Source organism: Dermacentor variabilis, chromosome 7 (genome assembly GCF_050947875.1).
Source record: "Dermacentor variabilis isolate Ectoservices chromosome 7, ASM5094787v1, whole genome shotgun sequence".
Taxonomy (NCBI): Eukaryota; Metazoa; Arthropoda; class Arachnida; order Ixodida; family Ixodidae; genus Dermacentor; species Dermacentor variabilis.
This window is the reverse complement of record NC_134574.1, coordinates 174,328,315-174,352,375: the sequence shown is the minus strand read 5'-3', so window position 1 is coordinate 174,352,375 and position 24,061 is coordinate 174,328,315. Positions and strand designations below refer to the sequence as shown.

Sequence of the window (24,061 nt, the reverse complement as noted above, 5' to 3'; positions counted from 1 at the left end):
AAGGTGGCCTCACAGCCTGCAGAGTTATCTGACTGAGCCAGCTTGGATGCTCGGTTGCCACAGCCAGAAGTTTCCAGGTTCTTTTTTTGTTTCTTTTAAATCTGAAGTTGCTCGCATTCACCTGCTCCAGTACACTACGTCTCCAGGCTTGGAGAGGCGCCTGACACCGGCAAAAATGCCGAGAGCCAGTGGGGCTTTACTAATCCAATTAGAAAGACCCACTAAGCTTCAACAGAAGACACCCCCTCACTAGAACAGGAATTGGCTTCCCTGGTGCAGTATTCGGCCACTCCCTCCCAAATGACTCATTCGGTCAACCAATGGCCCTCAGTCCCCAGCTGCTGCGGAGCACCTGACCAAGGCGGCGGTCAGACCTGTAACGCAGCAGAGGGTGCTAAGAATCTCTGGACCCGGACAGGCCGCCAGTGGAAACTAACCCTGGCAACATTTAACACCCGAACTCTATCTAGTGATGCTAGCCTATCAGGCATTGTTTGGGATATTATAGGCCTTAGTGAGGTTAGAAGAACTGGTGAGGTTTATACAGTGCTGAATATTGTCCAGGTCCTCTACTATAGAGGACTTCCAGATAAGAAGCAGTACGGAGTAAGATTCCTAATCCATGAGGACATAGCGGACAACATTGACGAATTCTACAGCATTAATGAGAGGGTAGCAGCAGTAGTCGCAATAAAACTTAGTAAGAGGAGTAGATTAAAGGCAGTACAAGGCTACACTCCAACCTCCAGTCATGATGATGAAGTAAATCAGTCTTATGAAGATGTAGAATTAGCTATGAGCGAAGTGACTCAGTATACTGTAGTAATGGGCGACTTCAATGCAAAATTGGGGAAAAAGCAGGCCGGTGAACAAGCAATTGGCAACTACGGTGTCAATTCTAGAAACACTAGAGGAGAGATGTAGGTAGAATTCGCGGTAAGGAATAAGCTGCGAGTAATGAACGCCTTCTTCAGGAAGCCTAGCAACAAAGAGTGGACCAGGAGAAGTCCTAATGGTGAAACAAGAAATTAAAATGGTTTTATACTTTCTGCCGATCCCAGCATCGTGCACGATGTAGAAGTGTTAAGTTAGGTAAAAGTGCGGTGATCATAGGTTAGTGAGGTTTAGGATTCACTTTAGTCTGAAGAGAGAAAGAGTAAAATTGGTCAAGAAGAAACAGGCCAACCTAGACGCAGTAAGGATAAAAGCAGACCAATTTAGGCTGGTACTTGCAAACAAACATGCAGCCTTAGAACAGCGAGATGAAGATGACATATATGTAATGAATGAAACCATAACTGCTTCAGAAGCAGAAATTGAAGTGGGAGGTAACGCACCAAGGCAACCAATAGGTAAGCTCTCCCAAGCAACGAAGGACCTAATAAAGGAACGACCAAGAATGAAAGCGTCCGACTCAAGAGATCAGATAGAATTCGCGGAATTGTAAAAACTGATCAACAAGGAGAAAATAAGGGATATTCGAAATTATAACGTGAGAAAGACTGAGGAAGCAGTAAAAAATAGACGCAGCCTGAAAACAGTTAGAAAGAAACTAGGCATCGGACAAACCAAGATATATGCCCTGAAAGATAGGTAGGGTAATATCAGCTATCTCGAAGATATAGTAAAATCAGCGGAAGAATTCTATACTGACCTATACAGTACCCAAAGCAGCCTCGATACCTCCATTCGACGTAGTAATGAACAGGTTACAGAGGCTCCTTCTATAACAAGTGATGGAGTAAGAAGGGCCTTGAAAGACATGAAACGCGAAAAATGAACAGCAGGAGATGGACTACCAGTCGATGGAATCAAAGATGGTGGAGACATAATGCTTAAAAATTAACTATACGAACTGTCCATCGACTTCAAGGGTCCCAGAGAACTGGAAGAATGCGAACCTTTTTCTAATCCACAATAAAGGGAGACATTAAAGAATTGAAAAATTATAGGCCCCTTAGCTGACTTCCAGTATTGCATAAAATATTTACCAAGATTATTTCCAAAAGAAAAGGCAACACTTGACTTCAGCCAACCAAGAGAACAGGCTGGCTTCAGGAAGGGATACTGCACAATGGATCACATCTATGTCATCAATCATGTAATCGAGAAATCCGCAGAATAAAATCAGACTTTCTATATGGCTTTCATAGATTACGAAAATGCATTTGATTCAGTAGAGATACCACCAGTCGTAGAGGCACTACGTAATCAAGGAGTACAGGAGGATTGCGTAACTATCTTCGAAAAATCTACAGAGATTTCACAGCTACCTTAATTCTACGCAAGAAAAATAGGAAGATGCCTATAAAGAAAGGGGTCAGACAAGAAGACACAATCTCTCCAATGCCATTCACTGCTTGCTTGGAAGAAGTATTCAAGCTATTAAACTGGGAAGGCTTAGGAGTAAGGTTCGACGGAAAATATCTCAACAGCCTTCGGTTTGCAGATGACGTTGTTCTGTTCAGCAGCACTGGAGTTGTCACAACAAATGATTGAGGACCTTAACAGAGAAAGTGTAAGAGTGGGGTTGAAGATAATATGCAGAGGACAAAGATAATCATGAATAGCCTGGCAGGGAACAAGAGTTCAGAATTGCCAGCCAGCCTCTAGAGTCGGTGAGGGAGTATGTTTACCTAGGTCAATTAATCACAAGGAACCCTGACCATGAGAAGGAAATTCACAGAAGAATAAAAAGGGGTTGAAGTGCATAGGGCAGGCATTGTCAGCTCCTGACTGGAAGCTTACCCTAAGCATTGAAAAGGAAGGTGTACGATCAGTGCATTTTACCAGTGCTGACATATGGGGCAGAGAGTTGGAGACTGACAAAGAAGCTTGAAAACATGTTAAGTACCGCTCAAAAAGTGATGGAACTAAGAATGCTAGGTATAACTTTAGGAGACAGAAAGAGAGCGGTTTTGATGAGAGAGAAAACGGCTATAGACGACATTCTAATAGACATTAAGAGGAAGAAATGGCGCTGGGTAGGTCATTTAATGCGTAGGTTATATAACCGGTGGACCATTAGGTTTACATAATGGGTGCCAAGAAAAGGGAAGCGCAGTCGAGGACGGCAGAAGACTAGGCGGGGTGATGAAATTAGGAATTTGTAGGTGCTAGTTGGAATCAGTTGGCGCAGGACAGGGGTAATTGGCGTTCGCATGGAGAGGCCTTCGTCCTCTAGTGGACATAAAATAGGCTGATGATGCTATATACTTAGCTTCTGCACCACCCGTCGTGGTTGCTCAGTGGCTATGGTGTTAGGCTGCTGAGCACGAGGTATCGAATACCGTCCACGGCTGCCGCATTTCAATGGGGGTGAAATGCGAAAACAGCTGTGTACTTAGATTTAGGTGCACGTTAAAGAACCTCAGATGGTCGAAACTTCCGGAGCCCTCCAGTACGGCGTGCCTCATGACCAGAAAGTGGTTTTGGTACGGAAAAGCCCATAACTTAAGTTTCTGCGCCAAACCCCCAGAACCTGCGGAGTGCAACAGAAGCGGCGAAAGTAGGCACACGGAGGTTCGCGAGCGGTGCACCGGGCCGGTGTCGCAGGCCGCAAGCAGGCGTCGGCAGCGCGAGCGCAGCAGTGGTTGGGACGACGCCCAGTGGCGCGGTTTCGAGTTGTCACATGCGATGTCGCGCTTGATGTGGCTGCATTTTTTCCACTACACTCTGCGCGATGGAGATAATAGAATGGAACAGAATAAAAGAGGTTTATTTTGGCACAAATAAGATATACCAAATTAAATTTTTGGCCCCATAAGCCTTGTGGCTTGTGCGCGTGACAGAAAAGTCTCGGCTCGGAGAGCGCCTATCTGTACAACATGAATAGAAATAAAAAAAGAAAAGCTACAACTACGCTAATACAGTTGCTCAGGGATAGTATACGAAAGCTCGAGAAGCATTTCACAGCTGCAAACAGAAAGACAGATAAATAACCGTTAGGCTTAGTGTAAGTGATGCAAGCTGATAAGAAAACACATCAGCAACAATAAAGTAGACGCAGTAAACAGAATGAAATGTTCGAAACTTCAAGATGCTCCGCGAAATAATAGTGTGCAGAACGGATTTAATCATCGGGATAAAAGTGCGGACGCTGCTACCGCGCTGTCATCTTCTTCATCATAATCATCATCATATCATGTTAAACTGGGACGTTTTGTTTCGCCACTTCAATTGATCAATTGACGACCGATCAATCGGTGGTGTCCAAAACGTGGCGCGAATGCGTGTTTCCTCCTCTGCAGTCCTTTCCAGTGCATGCACTCCGCAGCAGCATAGCCTTCGACATTTGTCTGTTTCTCAGAGAAAACCGTCACTGGCGTGTGGACTTGGGCTCCGTCTGTTACAGTAATTGCGGACTCGTGGAGTAACTCTGGACATTCACTGCACACTGTGTGGGCGGGGTTATCCGATACAAAAGGGTTGCCTCACTTGTTTCGCCCCGAGCTACGAGATCGAGTAGCACGTAGTTGTGTGCGAGGATATCGGACGCTATGCTCCGCCTGTTGAGTAAAATGAGTTGTACGAATGCAATGCGGATGTAGGCTGACGTAAGGGAAAGTTGGCGTACACCTGAATGTAGCGCGAAGTTAAAGGATACCTGCACTACTTCAACGCAAAGAATGCTTCCAAGTTGGAGAAATCAGAGGGAGCTGGTGTAGTCGATTCCCTTTAGTTCGGCATCGGAACGTGGACGTATTGCTTAATACGAACGCACCGAAAAGACCAGGCAAAAGAACCTTACATTGCTGTGAAAGAAAAGGTCGTTTAGTTTGTGCACGAAAGCACTCCGCTTCGAGTGATCAGGGCCCCACTCGTGGAGTGCAGCGGCGGTGCATGCCACTGTCTCTTTTGAGCGCGCTGATGACAGCGTTAAGGTTTGCAGGCCACTCTCAGGGGACGACAGTCACCGCGATAGTCCAACGCAGCGTTTAAACACGTTGGAGCGTTTTGCCGCATGCATGCTGGTTTTGTCACGCTTCGAGAGGTAAAACTCATCTCACGATGGCTGTCGACGCTAATGCGAATAGCACTCTTGCGACGCACCCTATTCGCCGGTCGCGTTTATTCAACACGTGTAGTGTTAAATATGAGATTTTCGTTGCTTCAGCTATATGGAACATATAATCTATATCGTCGAACTTGCTATGGCACTCGCTTGCCAAAGTTGCCTATGATCATGGCGGCATATGACGATGACTGTGTGATGCTGACGCAGTGACGATGCAATGAAGAAGGAATCACATCGATCGAACGACAAAGGCGTATAACGACGACGGCATGATGAAAATGAGGTGTCGATTCTTAAAGGGACCCTGAAACGATTTTGTGAAAACGTACTGAGTCGTTAGAGTAGGTCCTTCTGATCACTAATTGACGCATCCATAGTAGGATGCAACTTTAAAAAAAACAGCAGTTCGCAACCAAGGCACACGGACCGCGCCGGATTGTTACTTCGCCAGCCAATCACAGAAGCAAACAAGATCGTCGTCATGCGACCATTTCAAAATGGCGTCGTACTTGATACCTCGGGAGCGTTTGCTGTTCTTTAAGAGTCTTTTCATCGGCAGAAGCGATGAGGTGTGCAAGAGACGGAGGAAGTGTATCAAGTCTGAGCTTTTCGCTTTTCAAAAGTCGGCGGTACAGTTAATTTTACAGCTGACCCCGTTTTACTCATGAACCTCACTGCAAACTGAAGTGGAACTTGACAATAAATATTTACAGCGAAGTATGTGTTTTATTTCAGTTCAATAAAGAATTAAGATTCTACCGTTCCATTATAATAGACAAGTGAAAACGTGCAAAATTACGTGCTTATAATTTTATTCTTGTGGTTACCGAGTTATTTAGGTAACAGGGAAAGTTTGAAGTCCGAACTGTTTGCAGCCTCGCGGAGGAACAGTGGCTGGCGGTTGTGAGGACGTAGGCAGGGCTTCACTGCAGACTTGAGTTGTATCCGCGACTATAAGTGCTCCGCGTAAAGCATGTAATTTATTATAAAGTTTTAAAGATATACATCGCTGCCGATCGCAGTACACTGCTCGGCTGAATTTTCAGCTGTTCCTACCGATTTGACGTAAATTGTCCGAATGATTGAAATTGAAATTGAAATTGATTTTATTCATTATAGATTACAGGTTGTAAAAACAAATAATATACAGAAGGAGGTCCCATAGTCAATGACTGTATCGGGACCTCCTGTTATTTATAAAAATGCGCTTTCTAAAGCAACGAATTGAACTACATTAAAATCATATATAAGCAAACATGGAAGAAAGTAAGTACTGGAGAATGCAAAACAAGATTACGAGTTAGTTACAAGAAATCTAACGAAGGAAATTATACAATAGCAAGGAGCAAATGCAGTAAAACCAAATGAGCTAAACGAATTGAACAGTAAAGGTAATTTTACCCAAACGTGCAAGACACACACAAAAAAAAAAAAGAATTTCAAATATACATGACCATAAATGCAACAGTAGAAACAACAACAAAACAACTTTGAAATACACATGACTATTAATAAAAAAGAAAGGTATCAGAATAGCAGAATATTTGAAGTAATAAGGGTGAAGAAAAAGAGAAAAAAAGAAGAAAAAAAGAAGTTAACGTTAAATATTTTCTGTTAGAAGAAAGTTCTTGAGGTGTTTTTTAAATACGGATGTTGAACGCGAAGTTTTGACACAAAGTGGTATGGAATTCCAAAATGAAATGGCAGAAAAATGAACTGATTGTTTGCCATAGTTGGTGCGCACTTGAGGTAAAATTAGATTATTGTGCAAAGCAAATCTAGTGACATTAGTGTTGATCAGGCAGGTTTTAGGAATTATACATGCAGGAACTTCATTATTCAATAACTTAAAAATAAATATACCCAGATTATACATCACAGTTTTTTTGACAGACAGAATGTTATTACGCTGTAGCAATGGGAGAGCGCTAGTATTATAGGGACTAGAGGTGACTATTCTAATTGCTTGGTTTTGCAAAGTTTGAAGTGAACTGAGGTGAGTATTGTATGTATTTCCCCAACATATTAACGAGTAGTTAATGTGTGAGTGTATAAAAGCGTAATATAGTGACACAAGTGTAGAACAGTTAAAAATTTGGCGGGCTCTAATTAATAACCGAATGCCGTAAGCAACTTTCTTTTTGATATTCGAGATATGATGATGAAACTTGAGGTTAGAATCTAGTTCTACCCCTAAGAATGAGCAATGAGTGCTAGAAGGGATTAAATGGGAACCAAGAATCAGCAATGGAACTGAACAAAATGGTTTCTGGGGGGAATTAAATAGAATAAACTTGGTTTTCGAGGGATTAATAACAAGATTATTATCTATACACCAGTTTGTAACCTTAGCCAAGTGATTATTTAGTTTAGTAACTAAGGACGAAATATTTTTATCGTAGTTAATTATGGTTGTGTCGTCGGCGTACAACACACATTGTGAGGATGTTAGACAGTCAGGCAGATCGTTAATGTAAAATAAAAATAATAAAGGTCCCAGAATAGAACCCTGCGGTACCCCTGGGTTAGTAACCTTGGCTTCTGAAAAAACATTAGAAATTTTAACTATGTTATGTCTATCCTGCAGGTAGGCTCGTAGTAACATTAGCGCTGGCCCAGTTATGCCTAGAGCTTCCAACTTTAAAAACAAAATGTGATGGTTAATAGTGTCAAAAGCTTCCGTAAAATCAATAAGAACTGAACCAGCAAAAAACCCTTTATCAATAGCTTCTTTTAAGCGATCCGTTAGGAAGATAAGTGCAAGGTCGGTTGAATAGCCAGGACGAAAACCATACTGAGAATTGGAAAGAATATTAAATTTAGACAGGTAATTGGTTAATCGAGTAACAGTCAACTTTTCAATCACTTTACTAAAGAATGGAAGTATACATATTGGGCGGTAATTTGTTAGTAAAGAACGATCGCCTCTCTTAAAAACTGGAATTACCTTTGCTCGTTTCAGGCCAGATGGAAAAATGCCGGTCCTGAATATTAAATTGATAATAAAACATAAAACATCACATATGAGATGAGCAATTAGTTTTATGTTACTAGGATGAATATTATCAAGACCGGCACTGGTTACTTTCAGCTTGCGAATGACATCAAGAACCTCATGGGGAGTTGTAGGGTTGGGGTTGTAGAGTTGGGGTTGTAGGGAGTTGATGTCAGTATACTGACATCAGGGCGAGCTATCCGATCGGCAGCCCAGGGCGCGTCATCGATAATTTTTCTTTGTGGTGAACAAATGTTTTTCATAATAGTTCGAATGTTGTTTAATTTGTTTCTATAAAACGGAGGTAACAGAAAGAGAACGCACAAGAGCAATTTTTCAGTACACTTAAAGGGACACTAAAGCGAAACAATAAATCAGTTTAAACTAATGAAGCATTGTTTGACAACCCTGTAGACAGTCATTTCAAAAAATTTTTTTGATTATTAGATGAGAAAATGAAGGTACAAGTATCAGGATTTGAATTTCGCGCGGAAACCTCAGCGCCGGTACGTCATCGTGACGTCAGGGATTCCAAAGTATGTTGTCGCATTTGGGCCGCGTTGGCTGAATAAAGGTTCCCGAAACTTGCCATGTTTATTATTTGGTTCCTTTAGAACACAATGTAATCAATCTGTACTGCTATATACACTTAGTAGGCCCTAATAGATGCCATCAAAATCCAAGACGTCACAGCCCCCAGGCGCGGGAGCTTAAGTAGGCGTCGCCACCTGTATTTCGTTCTTGCGTTTTTTCTGGCTTTCCAAACGTCTTGTCGTTGTAAGAGTGGTGTTTTTGGTGTTATACAACGGTAATTTACTGATGCAGAAGAAATCATTTTTCACTTTAGTGTCCCTTTAAGCACTTCCGGCACACAGCAAGTATCGTCTGCTTGTGTTACAACGTGCTCGGTCTTGACGAGAGCTCCGCGGTAAGTGTCGGTCTCAGTCTTTTTTCGAGCACCATGATTTACCTTCGTTGCGTGTGGGCTGCAAACGTAGCGAGTAGCAATATGTCAAGCTGCTCCATCGTGTTCCTCAGCAAGGCAGCAGACGAGCAGAGTGGCTGCAGCGCATCGGACTATCGGTATCCGATCGGCGCCATGATTTGCGCGTGTGCGGCCGCCACTTTACGCCGGAGGATTACTAGCACGATAGCGTTTCGCGAGACCGGTATTCGGGTATTCGGGTCAAATTTACATTCTGTTTTTAGACTTATCGAAAGCCTTCGATTGGGTGCCTCATGGAAAATTATTGTATAAATTAGAGTGTATAGGGTTACCTTTGTACATTATTCAGTGGATTGCCTCGTACCTAGTTGATAGCAGTTTGTGGAAATTGATCATTGTCCGTCTAGTGCGCTGTCTGTTACCTCGGGCGTTCGACAGGGGAGTGTTTTAGGTCCGCTACTGTTTCTTCTTTATGTTAATGATTTGATGGACGTAGTGCCTCATGATGTATCCTTAAGGATCTTTGCTGATGATTGTGCTGTTTTTAAGAAAATATCATCCACAAATGATCATTTCCTGTTGCAAAACACTCTTTCGGCAGTCGATGATTGGTGTATGCGTTGGGGTATGGTGCTGAATTCGGAGAAAACTACTTTTGCGTGTCATAAAGAAAAACATGACCTAGTTCTTTTTCTTATCAGCTGCATAACCAGCCTGTATTAGAAGTTTCCCAATATAAGTACTTAGGCGTGACTCTAACTAATAAGCTTGCTTGGTCGGAGCATATATTGAACATTTCTTCATCAGCCCTGCGGAAGCTGTGTTAAAAGAAAACTTAAACGCGCTCCAATTAGTACCAAGATGTTAGCTTACAATACATGTATTCGGTCAAAACTAGAGTATGCTACTGAAGTTTTGGATCCCCATTATAAAAAGGATGTTATCCAACTCGAAATAGTCCAAAGAAAGGCAATAAGTTTTATTTTTGATAAATACAGAAAGCGCGATTCGCCATCCTTATTGGTGCAGAAGTACAATGTGCCGACTCTCGAGGTTCGCCGGAAAATTAGTCGTCTTGGCTTTCTTCACAATTATCTTGCAGGGAAAACTAAATTAATACTTCCCAATTGCGTAAAACCTTTAACTACAAGGACAAGTAGACACAGCCGTGAATACTCTTTATCGCCAATTTTCGCTAGAACCAACGCACACCAGTACACTTTTTCCCTCGAACAGTGTCCGAATGGAATTACTTGCCCCAACAGATTTTCGAATCCGCCGACTTTATGAAGGTACTCGCCGACTTTATGAAGGTACTCGAGTCTCATATTGTAAACTCCGATGGATGAACATTGCTACGGTCTTCGTGTTCTGTTGACTTTTGTTGTTGATCTTCGTTACATTGAATGTATCCTTTGTAGCCCCTCCTGCTAGGGCCAAATTACTGGCCTGCAGTATTGTGTAAATAAATAAATAAATAAATAAATAAATAAATAAATACAAGCGAGGGGACAGGGCCTGGGCGCTTAAAAGTACCGTTTCACGGTATGAGCAGAAGAGCAGAAGCGCAAACATGAATGATCGGCACGGTGGGGCCACCTGATAGCACAGAGCTCAACCAAACACAGTAGCACTAACGAAATGTATTCTTCTTTGCTGCTGGTGTAAATTTCTCGCAGGAACGCAATTGTTAACATGCTGTTCTTGTAAACGTTTAAAATATTTTACGCTTGTTTAGAGCAATACTGGCTCTTTGTTTGGCTGATTAAGCTCTGTGTCAACAGGTGGCTGGACCGCAGATCGACCAGGCCGCTCACGTGCGTCTACGCTAAAGTTGCTTTACCAGCTTCAGTTTGTGCCTCCGCCCACCCGTCGAAACGCCCAGCTCGCCTGTGGTTACTGGAATACCAGACACATTCTGCACTGCGACAGAATGCTCGCTACGCACGCTGCTTCGATAACTGCACTTTGAGGTTGACTGCCCAGCAGCTGCCGGAGAGTTTGGAGTGGCTTCGCGCGCTCGCTCCTATAGAACCGGAAGTCGATGACACGACGTGCCATCATGACACAGAGCCAGTGAAGGCGGAGCTTGGCCCCGATCACTCGGCGAACGAGTTGAGGAGAAAATGCATGGCTATGGAGGAGGGTAAATCGCCCGTAGCTCTATTAATATGAAAAGCTTCACTGAAATTGTGGTGCGAATGATTAGCTGTACCCTACGCGTCTACAAAGTTGGTTCGAACCGTTTCAGGAGCCCTTTAAATTATGAAGGTGGTATAAGGACGACAACGTGACGACGACGACATGAGGCCAATGAGATGACTGTATGGGCATGCCATGGCGTGACGACGACGGTATGACGACAACCGAATGAGGTGGCGGGACGCGGAACGACCACGGCTGCATGACCATGACGGCGACGGTTTGACAACGGATGCATATAGCGTCTGTCTCACGACGATAGCGTGACAACGGCGTCATAATCACAACTGAATCACCGCATCACGATTACGATAGAAAGACGAACAAGCAGTGACGTGGAAAGAACGACGAAGATTGTGTGACGACGACCGCATTACAATGAGATGACGTTACTGAAGTGACGAAGATGCTGAAGTATGACACCGTGACGATGATGACATAATGACAGCGGCATTACGAAGATAGAGGTCACGACTGCGGCATGACACGAGCCTGGCGTCGAAGTTACAATGACGACGATGTAGCGACCGCGACTGTATCACGATGACGCTATGACAATGTGCGCGTGACGATGACTGTATGACGACGACGACGTGACAGCGGCATAAGGGCAATGGGAGGGCGACAAGTGTATAACGGCAACGGCGTAGTGATGGCTGTGTAGCGGAGCGACTATCGCCTCCAGTGAAGAAGACGGTTCACGTGCGTGTAGCGCGAGAATAGAACAGGCTGGTGCGCTCTACCTGAGCGGCCGCTCCAGAGATCCCGCGGGACCATGGCTGGCCGGCCTAGATAAACCGTGGCTACGGCGGCTACCTGTTGCCTCCCGCAAATTTTTGATGCCGGGACTGGCTCGCGATCGGCACGGGTGGACGCAGGGCGAAATGGGACGACAAGACGTGCAATGATGCCACGGTTCAAATGACCGAAGCGGTTGTGACTGAGCTCTCGAGGAGGCGTAGTGAGCACGGACGACTGCCCGCAAGTCCTCGTAGAAGTTGGGTTCAGGGGGTTGGCATCCGGAGCCTGGAAGTGGCTGTCCAGCCGGACGAACCAGGCGTCCGGCATGTCCATGTAGAATTCCCCGACACCCTACAACCGCGGGACGTCTGCCGGACCTCGTGAGGCCATGTAACCCTCGCCTTGGTAGAGCCGGTGTGTTAGCGCTGGCATGGCTGTGTTCGGTCGTCCGCTCTCACCGATTCGCGGGTGGCAGCGCGAAGATGTAGCCGCATTGGCCACGGTTTATTTAGGCCGGCCAGCCATGAGAGATCTCGGGAGTGGTGGCTACCGCGGCCGCGCTAGCCTCGCCTCGCGCTGCATGCACGGGAGCCGCCTTCACCGGCTCTGGACGAGGTACTCGCGCGTTCCGCAGCTGAAGCGTGTGTGATGGCCATGGCGTGACGGCGGCGGCATGGCGAGAGTCGGATGTCGAAGTTTCAATGACGACGATGTAAGGACCGCGACTGCATCTCAACGAGCGCGTGATGACTGTATGACGACGACGCAATGATGACGATGGCATGACAGCGGCATAAGAACAATGGGATGACGACGAGTGTACGATGACAATATCGTAATAACCAGTGTATCACGAAACTTGTATAAAGCTTCGTGATACAAAATAAAAGGAGGAACTTGGTGGGTACAGCACCTCTCTCATTTCGGGCGTCCTGTCGTACCAGCATAACAACAGTAATGTGAACTGCAAGAAGAAAAGAGAGATAACAAATTAAAAGGAGAGAAAACGAGACATCTTCATCATTATAAGTGTGAGCGAATATTCGCAAAATTTCGAATAGCGATTTGAATATATTGTTATCCGATTCGGTGCTTGACTCAAATAGTCAGTATTCGTAAAACCAAATATTTATCCAATACTTTTCGAATAATCAGCACCGATGTTCAGCCACTCGAAACAAAAAAAAATGAGAGCTTCATTCTTGTACTACCCGAATTTAACACGTAGCCAACTTTTACACCACTGTGTAAAAAGTATTGATGTCGGAGCTATGCCTAACGTTCCCGTGACACCCATGCTTATGTCCCACCAATGACACATTGGTATCATAAATGGCTAGGGGCCTTGAAGACAAGTCCACCTGTCGAAACGTTGGCTCCTGCTTTCACCTTACTCTCGTTTTGCTCATCGTCTTGAATTTCGATCTCCCGCCGTCCATGGCTATGGGCTATTGCTTCCATTCGCGCTGAGCGTTCTCTTGACCATGCTGCTGGTACTTTCATTTCGCTCGTGAGGCTGCCATTTTGATGCATAACGTTTTCCTTAATTTTATTGCCTGATCTTTATTGGACATGGTTAGGATACTACAACCTCTGCTGTGTAGGAACTTGTTTCAGTACATAGCGCTCTGGCCTTTGTTTTGTGATTGGTCGAAATTTATTTATGATTGAAGTAAAATTTTGCGGAACTTTATGACTGTATAGCTAAACGTTGTCGTAGTGTTCGAAAGCTGTTGGAAAAGTATTGGATGCGTGTTCGATTCAGCGTCGTCACTATTCGATTTGGTTTTAAGAATGGCTATTTGCACGTTCTTAATTAGTGCTGAAAGAGTCAGGCTGCTTAGGCAAGTCTAAATTGCTGCCCGCCGTGATGGCTTAGTGTTTGTATGTGTGGTGTTGCGCTGCTGGGCTCGAGGTCGTGAGTTGGACCCCGGCCGCATTTCAGTCGGGCTGAAACACCCTTCGATTTAGGTGCACGTTGAAGAAGACCAGCTGGCCGAAATTATTCGCATACTGCGGCGTTCCTAGTAATTACATCGGGGTTCTGGATCGTTCAACCCCTGAATGTAATTGTGAAGTCTAAAATGCAGTTAACAATTACGTGCTAAAACTATACGATATCGCGATGCACGTCGGCTCCGGATCGACTTCGGCCACCAATGTGCGCCCACTGCACGGTGTACGCACGGGGCGTGTTTCTCCGCGCGCCACCGAAATGCGGCCGTGATTTCATCCCTCGCGCTTAGCAGCGCAAAGCTGGGTGACTGCAAAGTCAGAGGCGTGCGGTATAAAAATCTCTGTTGACATGACTCGTTCGTTCTTGTTGCTTGCTTCCTGCCCATTGCATCGCTCACGGACAGCTCAGTGCGAGGGGTTTTGGGCCTCCCGTAGAAGGTCAACGAGCTCAGCTACACGAAGAATAAGTGGTCGGGCATTCGGAAGACCACTGTGCCCGTGCACAGATTAACGAGATCCCCGGAAACGGTGTTTTCTTTATGCGCTCGCAGACAGTGCCCATGATTTAATTGCGCAAATTAGGTGGCTAGCGGATATGCGAGACTTACGAAGTTGGCATTTAGGCAGTGTGAGGTCGAGTTGCCGTATGCAATCTGAAAGCACTCCCGGACACGCTCGCTACCTTCTTGCGAAAGCGTCGAGTTCTAAAAGAGAGAAGAATGACAAAACAGTAAGTGAAAGAGATCGATCTTACTAGTGAATACGTGGAACAAGTAGGCCAAGCTTCGTCAGATACTCACGAATTCCGCATCTTCTCGAAGGTTACCAACTCTCAAAATGCGGTTGAAGCACTTCACACCGTCGTCATCTGCGTCGCAGAAAGCACCACGTTAGTTCGAGCTTCTCGATTTGACACGGGAGGTGTTTTAAAGGGTTCTCGCCATTTCGAACTTCAACTCAGCACTCCTATTAGAACCTACCGGAATCCAAGCACACTGGGTTGAGCCTAGAAGCATGATCACGCGATCAAACACGCGGGTGGCTGAGGTGAACGGCCACAAGGATGGGTAGGTGAGTGCGCGTCTCGTCCTCTGCCAGGGCCGTGGCTGTCCGCGCGACTGAGCGCCTTCAGGGCCACCCGCAGCAGTATGGAGGTAATCCGCTTCAAGTGCAAAGCTTGGCTAGCCTAGATGGCTGGTTGCTTCACGTGCGCTGTCTCCTCGCGCGCCTAGCGTTGGAGGTCGCGTGTTCTCGAATGTCCGCTCAAGCGAGAGGCTCCCCGAGGTGCAACGCTGTTCATCAAGCCAGCGCATTGAGGGCGAGTGTTCGTGATCATCGAGTGAGATCTGTCCATGTTTTCATGTGCCCACGCGACACCGTGCTCGCTAATTTAATTAGTAAGCGAATGTTTACTGCAATTGATGCGGCCGTGAACCTTATTTCGTATATAGCTGTCTAGTACTATGCAATCGCTGTCAATGCGACATTTTGAGCGAGAAAAGGCAAACGGGATCGCCTCACGGAGGGTTGGCTTGCGAAGCCTGGCTGCGTTGGGGTTGAAACTGAGGTGGCGATGCGACTGCGACAAGACAGTGGCGTAGCGAAAGAACAGAGACGGCCACTCCAGCTCAATTTTCCTCAGTAAAACATTGGAGGACGCTTAAAAGGCCCCTGAAACGGTTCGGACAAATTTTGTAGACGCGCAGGGTACAGCGAAAGTTAATAATTCGCACCACAACTTGTGTGAAGCGTCTCATATTAAGAGAGCTACGGACGATTACAAGTTACCCTCCTCCATTGCCATGCATTTTCTCCTCAACTCGTCCGCCGAGTGATCGGGGCTGAGCTCCGCCTTCACTGGCTCTGCATCATGATGGCACGTCGTATCGTCTACTTCCGAAGCCTCTCCAAACTCTCCGCCAGCTGCTTGGCAGTCGACCCCAAGCGACAGCTATCGAAACAGCATTCGTTGCGAGCATTCTGTCGCAGCGCCGAACGTGTCTGGTATTCCGGTAACCGCTGGCGAGCTGGTCGTTTCGACGGATTGGTGGAGGCATAAACTCAGGCTGATCAAGGAACTTAAGCGTAGATGTACGTGAGCTGCCTGATCGGTCTGCACGGTCCAGCCAACTGTTGGCGCAGAGCTTAACCAGCTAAACAAAAAGCTAATATTGCTCTAAACAAGTGTACAACATTTTAAATATTCACAAAAACAACGTGTGAACGATTACGCTCCTGTGGGGAATTTACACCAGCAGCAAAGAATACACTTCGTTACTGCTACTGTGTTTGGTTGGGCTCTGTGCCACCAGGCGGCTGCACCGTGTAGACCATTCACGTTTGCACTTCTGCTCATCCCGTGAAACGGCACGGCCAAACTGCCAGGCCCTGTCCTCTTGCGCTTGCGTTTACCCGAATATCGCACTCGCGAAACGCTATTGCGTTAGTATTCTTTTGGTGTAAAGTGACGGCCGCAAAAGCGCAAATCCTGGCGCCGATCGGATAGCGACAATCCGATGCGCTGATGCTACTCCGCTCGTCTGCTGCCTTGCTGAGGAACACGATGTCGCAGCTTGACATATTGCCAGTCGCTACGTTTGCAGCCCACTACGCAACAAAGGCGAATCATGGTGCTAGCGGAAAGATGGAGACCGACACTTGCAGCTGAACTTTCGTCAAAACGGAGCACTAGCAGACGACGCTTGCTGTGTGCCGGAAGGGCTCAAGTGTAGTGAGAAATTGTTCTTGTGCATTCTCTTTCTGTTACTTTCTTTTTATAGAAACAAATTAACTAACATTCGAACTATTACGAACAACATTTGTTCACCATAAAGTTGGAGAGATGATCGATGACGCGCCCTGGGCAGCCAAACGGATAGCTCGCCCTACTAGCGCCATTAAGGCAAATTACGTCAAATGATTAGGGGTGCTTAAAATTCAGCTGAGCGATGTGCTGCGATCGGCAGCGATGTACATTTTTAAAACTCGATAATAAATCACACGCTTTGCGCGGAGCACTTAGGTGCATCAATTAATGATCAGAAGGGCCTACTCAAACGACTCAGTACGTTTGTAGAAAATTGTCAAAATCGTTTCAGGGTCCCTGTAAGAGTGGAATGCGATAGCGCTCAAAGATCCCTGAGTGCTCCTCACGCTTCTCGGCAACCAACAAAAAGCCGGCAACTGCAGCTTATGTAACCGTAATGTTTGCCGGAAAACGGTGGCGGCGAACGCTATGCGAGATTGGCGAACATTATGGTAGAAACGCGGGCTCCTACGTGGGCCGTCCCCGAAGATTGTTCACAGCCGCATAACAAAACAACGACAACAATACATATTTAGGGGTTTTCTTATCGTTTCGCATTTTTAATGTAAGTCTGAAAACATTTAACATCAAAGGCATGCGCTGTCGGTGTTTTATGACATTTGTTTGTGGGCTGTCATTCTCGAAATTCCTAGGAATAGCTTTGTCAACAATGTAAGACAAGGTATGAGCAACTGTAGGGATAGAATGGTGTGGCAACATAACCCCCCATATACCGCATGTCGTATAGCAAGGCGTAGCATATGCATATGCCTAAATGCAAGTTTTTGCTCACGGTCAACGCCGCTGGTGCCGGAGCTCTTGCGCGACACGGGGCCCTTCACGCATTACAGCGAGTGCCTCCGACAAATCTGTCTCGTGTGGCACCAGAGGTGAGCCTGTTAATTACGTTGCTTCATTTTCGTGGCGTCATGGTGAACTTCAATAATTGTCTCTAAAATGATGCCAATTGATATTAATAATGTCCGTTTTTGTATCGGGCCACGATGCTGTTCTCTTAACATATAGAGTGTTAATAAAATTTCAGTACTTGTTTATGGTTTTCATAACGTATTTGTTAACATGTTTACATTTGTAGAACTTCCATTCTGACTGTCTATTTTTATTGTTATTGACATTTCTTCTACTTGATGCCCCTCCTGCAAGCGCACTTTTCAAGGCTGTAGTATTGTTATAGATATATAACTAAATAAAAAATAAATACAAATAAATAAATGGCGACATTTTGTTATATATTTAATGCACTTTGTTATCGCTATCTTGTATATAACCACTTCTTCACACAATGTCTTTTGACCTTGAGGGTTCTTTAAGTAAGTAAGTAAATAAATAAATAATATCGGTGTCGATCTGGAACTGTGTTTCGGAACCCGGAGAGCGTGTGCGGCCTGGTTTTGAGGGCGGAGCTCGTGGATCGAATAATATTTTCACCAACTATGACGCCGACTATGATCACGTGTGCTAGCAGGTAGCACACGTGATCATAGTCGGTGAAAATACAAGAGGCTGCCCGTGTGCTACTTTACAGGTAGCACACGCGGCCAGCTTTCCAGGTCTAAATTTTTCTTTAAAACACATACCATCTTCCTATGGATGAATATTTCCTGTAGTTTGCTCACTAATTGTTGATGTACCGCGGCGCATGCGAACGCAAGTCATGCTGCTATAGCTATAGGCGCAGCTTTTCTCTTCTTTTTTTGGAGACTCGTACAGCTTCAATAGCCAGTAATGTCTGCTGGCGGGATGGTACGCGAGGCATTGTTTGTGGCAGTGGTACTCCGCATAAAAACAAGACAAACGGCTGACTTTCAACCATACCAGTTTTGTTGAAGGCAGCGCGCCACTTAATGCGAAGAACTTATCAATCTACGATAAGACATGACAAAAAGAAAGGGAGAAACTCGCGTGGACCGCATTGCCTCGACAATGAGTCAAGAATAAGACTCGGACGGTGTTTGTCTCAAAATTGAGAAGAAAACGACACAAGCTACCGTACAGCTCTTGGCTACGCTACTCTACCCGGCCAGTTACTACGGTAACAGGCAGGCTCGTGTAGTTTGTAGGGTAAACCTTATGAGCGTAAAAATCTGCGGATGCCACGCACTGTGGAAATCTATGTTAGCGAAGCTTTCTGTGCTGTTTGCTTTCACTGAAGATAATTAACGGTGATAATCGGCCGCGAATGTGTAACTTCTTCAGCGTTTAGTCCGATACGAGAGTGGTGAGTTACTTTCAACCGTTTCCATGCCTGCACCGCTGCTGTTTGTGTGCGTGATCCACAGTGCGTACAGCGAGACGTGTTTGCTTGAGGCGTTGTTGCTGTTCACAATCTCTGAGAGCGTTGAGCATTATCATTACCTCACGTGACACATTGCATCGTGGCAGCAGCGATTTGCATTAAGTTTCGCAGCGTAGCGAAGACGCTCCTGTGTGTGTGTAGTGACTTTGAAAGTGAGGGGGAAGTGCAGCGGGCCGGAACTGTCTCCCAGAGGAGCACACCTCAACAGCACTGCACGGGGAGGGGAGGAGAAAAATATGAAGGAGAAAGAGGCCGGAAGAAGGTGGCAGGTTATAAAAAAAAATAAGTAAAGTAGCAGAAGCGAATGCGGGGCTCAGAGCCGCGCTTTCAAGTTCGTGGTTTCACAAAAGTCAATCAGTACTGAAAGTGCCCGCTTGACAATCGACGTGTGGGCAGCAGGGAAGTTGGACGTGCTGAAAGGCAGTCCTACACGCCGACAGGAAGAGCGCGAGTCTCGGCACTGGGGGTCCGCGCGACGCCGGGTGCGCCACGCTTGGGAGCCGTGCTCACGCGCCCCTTCTGCACGGCGCTCTGTTCGGGCCGCGGGCGATCGCAACGCTTACGCTGTCACACAGCACAACGCGCGAGCTGCACAGCCCAGCACCTGCATTATTGTCGCATAGGACAACGAGCACAGCACGTGCCATACGCACAAAATTTGAATCGCTGACGCGGCTCCGCCGGCCGGGTGGAGGGATGGATGCTGTGAGCGTCCCCCGAGCTCTCTTTATTATATTGCCTAATGTCCTACCTATGTTTAAAAAAAGGAAAAAAAAAAGCAGAAAGAAAACTCACGATGAATTCCCATAACCAAACTTTCTGAACCCCTATTGTGAACTTTAGCACGCCTCCGTTTGTTGTTTCCCTACTTCCACCAATCCTCCAATCGCCGCTTACTAATCTCTATTGCGGACATGTATACTTTTTCCTTGCTCTCACCGAACCCAAGGGCTTCAAGGAGGCCAGAGGAGCCTAAATCGACCGCTGGGCAGATATCTTCACATTCCAATAAAGCATGCTCCATCGTTTCCCTAGCTTTACCGCAACAAGCACACGCTTCTTTTTCCTTCTTATATCTCGATTTGTAAGTGCGTGTTCTAAGGCATCCCGATCTCGCTTCGAAAAGTAATGAGCTTCCCTTTGAGTTATCACAAATTGTTTCTTTCCTGATTTCGTCTTTTCTTCTTAAGTAGTTATTCATGGCTGGTTTCTTTTCCATTACCGCGGCCCATGAGATTATTTCAGCCTCTCTGAGTTTCCACTTAATGTTCTTTGTTGCTGTGTTGCCCACCCTACAGGCCGCATAGTTGCTGGTAAGCTTCCTACTTCTCTTCCTCCACTGTGAATCAATGTTTTTCCTATACAGATACCTGGAGCACTCTCCCAGCCCATTCACTTTCCTCCACATTCCTCGGTCGTCCTTCATAATCAATTTTACTGCGAGCTTCCCTCGCTTCAAAACTTGTCCAGCCCATATACCACCCTGCGCAGCATCCATTTGCATACTGTTCCCGTGCGCACCCAATGCGAGGCGTCCCGCTGACCTTTGGTTCCCACTGAGCCCTGATTGTATTTATTTATTTATTTAGAAAATACTGCAGGCCTTGTAGGGGCCCTTGCAGGAGGGGCAGAAGTACAGAAAACAACAACAAGGAAGTGTAAGAATACATCAGTAGCAAAACAGAAATAACAATAATTAATTGCATTGGAATGATTGCAGGAAAATAAAAAATAAACAATTTCAGAAACACTGCAACAAAACAAGATAAAAAGAAGCAAACAACACTTTTCAACTGTCGCATGTTCAGCTGTCAACGCATTCAATGCTGTCAGTGTTAATAAGAAGCGATATGGGCAAGTTATTCCATTCGGTTATTGTGCGAGGAAAGAAGGAATATTTAAAGGAGTTAGTCCTGGCAAAATACGGAGTTAATGACTTGGCGTGCCGGTGCCTTGTTAATCGCCCTGTTAGTGGTTGTATGTATTGCTGCGGATTAAGAGATAGCCGATTATTCTGAAGCAGATAGAGGAACTTAATCCTTTCAATTGTCCTTCGCAATTTTAGTGTTTGTTTATCATTCATTTTCATTAAGTTTGAGGGCGAGTCAGTTGGACGGTATTTAGAAAATATAAAGCGCACAGCTTCTCGCTGAATTTTTTTCTAATGCATCGATGTTGCGTTTCGTGTACCGGTCCCAAACAATTGCCGCATATTCTAGTGTAGGCCTTATAGAGTTGTAAGCCAACAGCTTGGTTTCCGGAGGTGCCATTTTTAATTTATGCCTGAGCAGACCAAGTTTTCTTAAAGCTGAAGCACATGTAGCAGAGATATGTTTATTCCAGGAAAGATCATGCGTTATGATATCCCCCAGGTACCTATATTCCTCGACTTCGGATAAGGGTTGAGATGCAAGGTCATAAGTAAACGGTAAAGGTGCTTTTTTTTAGTAATTCTCATAGAAAATGTTTTATTAATGTTGAGCTCCATGTTCCACTGCTGGCAGCAGGAATGAAGGGTAGAATTTAAGAGGACTTGATTTTTGTGGCATTTAATTTCAATAAATAAAACACAATCATCAGCAAACATTCTTAATTGAACGGAGTGAACGATTACTTCTACAATATCATTAATATATATTAAAAATAACAAGGGGCCAAGCACGCTTCCTTGAGTAACACCGGAAGTAACTGGCACTTCACCTGAAGGGCAGTCGCTTATGCTGACGAATTGTGTGCGCTTAGTTAAGTATGCAGGGATCCAGCTAATTAAGTATGGTGGCAGTTTTATGATTTCGAGCTTCTCGATTAGTTTATGGTGACAAACAAGATCAAATGCTTTTCTGTAATCCAAGAATACAACACCAATCTGACCAGGTTTATCAAGAATGCTAGCAAAGCTGTGGATGACTAAAGCTAACTGAGTGACGGCGCAAAACCCCTTCCTAAAGCCATGCTGTACCGGTGTGAAAATGCAGTTGTCACTTAAGAATTCTTTTATCTGGTTAGCTATAATATGTTCCAATAGTTTGCAGCAAGATGAAGTAAGGGAAATCGGTCGATAGTTCGTTATTACGTCGCTTCGCCACCGGCACAACCCGAGCTGATCGCCGATCGCCAGTACCCCTGATTTCAGGCAAGCAACCGCATTTCCAAACATAAGTCCTGGAACCATTGCACCTTTCCACATACCCCGAGCACCTCGTACCTATTGTGTCCCCATAGCGCTTTGTGTTTCATTATGGGTGCATTTCTCTTCCCCTTTACTGTTAATGTTTTTTTCCTGTGCTTCCATATATCTATTGCCTTCGTTTATCCATATACCAAGATATTCATATTTGTTTTACCCGAGGTATTTTCTGGCCCTGTATACTGTCTGTTCACTGTTTTCATTAATACCAAAACACCTGATTCCTTAACGCTAAATTTCACACCTAACATATCGTCTTCCTGTCCACAGATATTAACCAGACGCTGCAAATCACTTTGCTTGTTAGCTAGCAACACAATGTCGTCCGCATAAAATAAACCTGGAAGCTGCTGCTCTACTACTGTGCCCGCCTGTTTTTATGTAAGATTAAAGCCGGTATAGCTTCCTGCTAGCGCCCTCTCCATCCTCACTGTGCACATCACAAACAGCAGCGGGGACAAAGGGCACCCCTGCCTCAGTCCCTTGTTGATATCAACTTTCTCCTCTCTCCTCATCCCTTCCTATTCAACGCGAATGGTATTTTCTAGGTAAACCTCTTTCAAAAAGTCGCTGCCTAAGCCTTCCCTTTGCAGAATATACCACAAAATGTTGCGGTGTACGTTGTCATACGCTCCTGTAATGCCTAAGGCCACATATAACGGTGTCCTTTCTACTCTTGATATTTCAATACACTGAGTAAGAACAAATAAGTTATCATCCATACGCCTACCTATTCTGAAGCCATTCTGAAGTTCTCACAGAATTCCATTTTTCTCTGCCCATATATACTTGCAGCTTTAATTTAATTGCCTGCATTGCTAACCTGTATGCAATGGTCAACAGTCTATATGAGTGAATTCGATCTTTCTTCCCCTCACCTTTATAAATTAAATTCATTCTACTTTTTCGCCAACTGTCTGGTACTCGTCTAGACTTTTTTCTACTGCTTTCACCAGAGCTTCCTTACTTTTCGGTCCTAGTTCGGCCTGACGGAAAGCTCGTCTTGCCCTGTGACTGTGCGCTTCTGAATTTTCTCTTGGGCTTTCTTCCAGCTGAAATTCGTCAGCACCGGCTCCCTTTCCACCTGGTTCTCCTTCGTGCTCTTTTTTTCATCGAATACAACCTCGTCATTGCTTTGGAAAGATTCGGCTGTTATTTTTCGTTTGTAATCTAATCCCGCGTACCCTTCCAGTTTGTTTCCATCTTCGTGTAAGATATGCTGTTGTAGTGTTCCAGACTTCCTGCCTAATAGTTTTATGTGGTTACGCTGCACGGTGGCGAGCACCGCCTGGTGGTGAAACCCAGCGGCGCGCCCGAAGCAGACCGCAGAAGCGTCCGGAAAGTCGGGAGGCAAAGAAAGCTTCGCTTTGAAAACCAGTTGAAACTTCGTGTGTCGTGTTGTATCAGCAGCCTGGTTCAACAAGATTCCAGCATTTTCCAACAAGTATTCGACAGGTTTGCAGCATGATCGAACAGTCCGTGCAGCTAGCTTATCGACGCGTCGCCCAACTGATCAGATGATTTTGACGCGGGTGTGTTTAAAGCTTTATGGTGGTAGCACATGCCTGAGCTTTCCGAAAAAAAAAAACAGACGAAAAAAGAGAGGAAATGGCATACTTTTTGCAAGCAAGGCTAAATTGACGTCATCGACCAGTGGTGGCACCACCTGTCGCCTTCGTCTAGCCTATGTAAGTTTCAAACTTGGCTTCGGTTCCCCCCCCCTCTTCTTTTTTCATTCCTCCGTATATAATATGCCATACTTACTGATGAGTTCGTCGAAACAGGCTGGGGCCTCTTCCTTCCGTGCCAGCACAACTGCACAAAACACCCATGCCGCTAGGCGTAGCGCAACCCTTAAATTCCAGATTATCGCCTGCTTGCGGCTGGAACGCAT

At 45.4% G+C, this 24,061-nt stretch overlaps 1 protein-coding gene across 1 annotated transcript in view; it reads right to left on the bottom strand.

The window, feature by feature from the left end:
• LOC142588936 (uncharacterized) overlaps positions 1-24,061 on the bottom strand; it is a 35,263-nt gene extending 11,202 nt beyond the window's left edge. The window contains exons 1-4 of the mRNA XM_075700748.1: positions 23,932-24,061; positions 14,658-14,725; positions 14,466-14,561; positions 12,815-12,865 (exon numbers count right to left, since the gene is read on the bottom strand). Of these exons, the coding sequence (XP_075556863.1) occupies positions 12,815-12,865; positions 14,466-14,561; positions 14,658-14,725; positions 23,932-24,061 (345 nt within the window). The remainder of the gene's footprint in view (positions 1-12,814; positions 12,866-14,465; positions 14,562-14,657; positions 14,726-23,931) is intronic.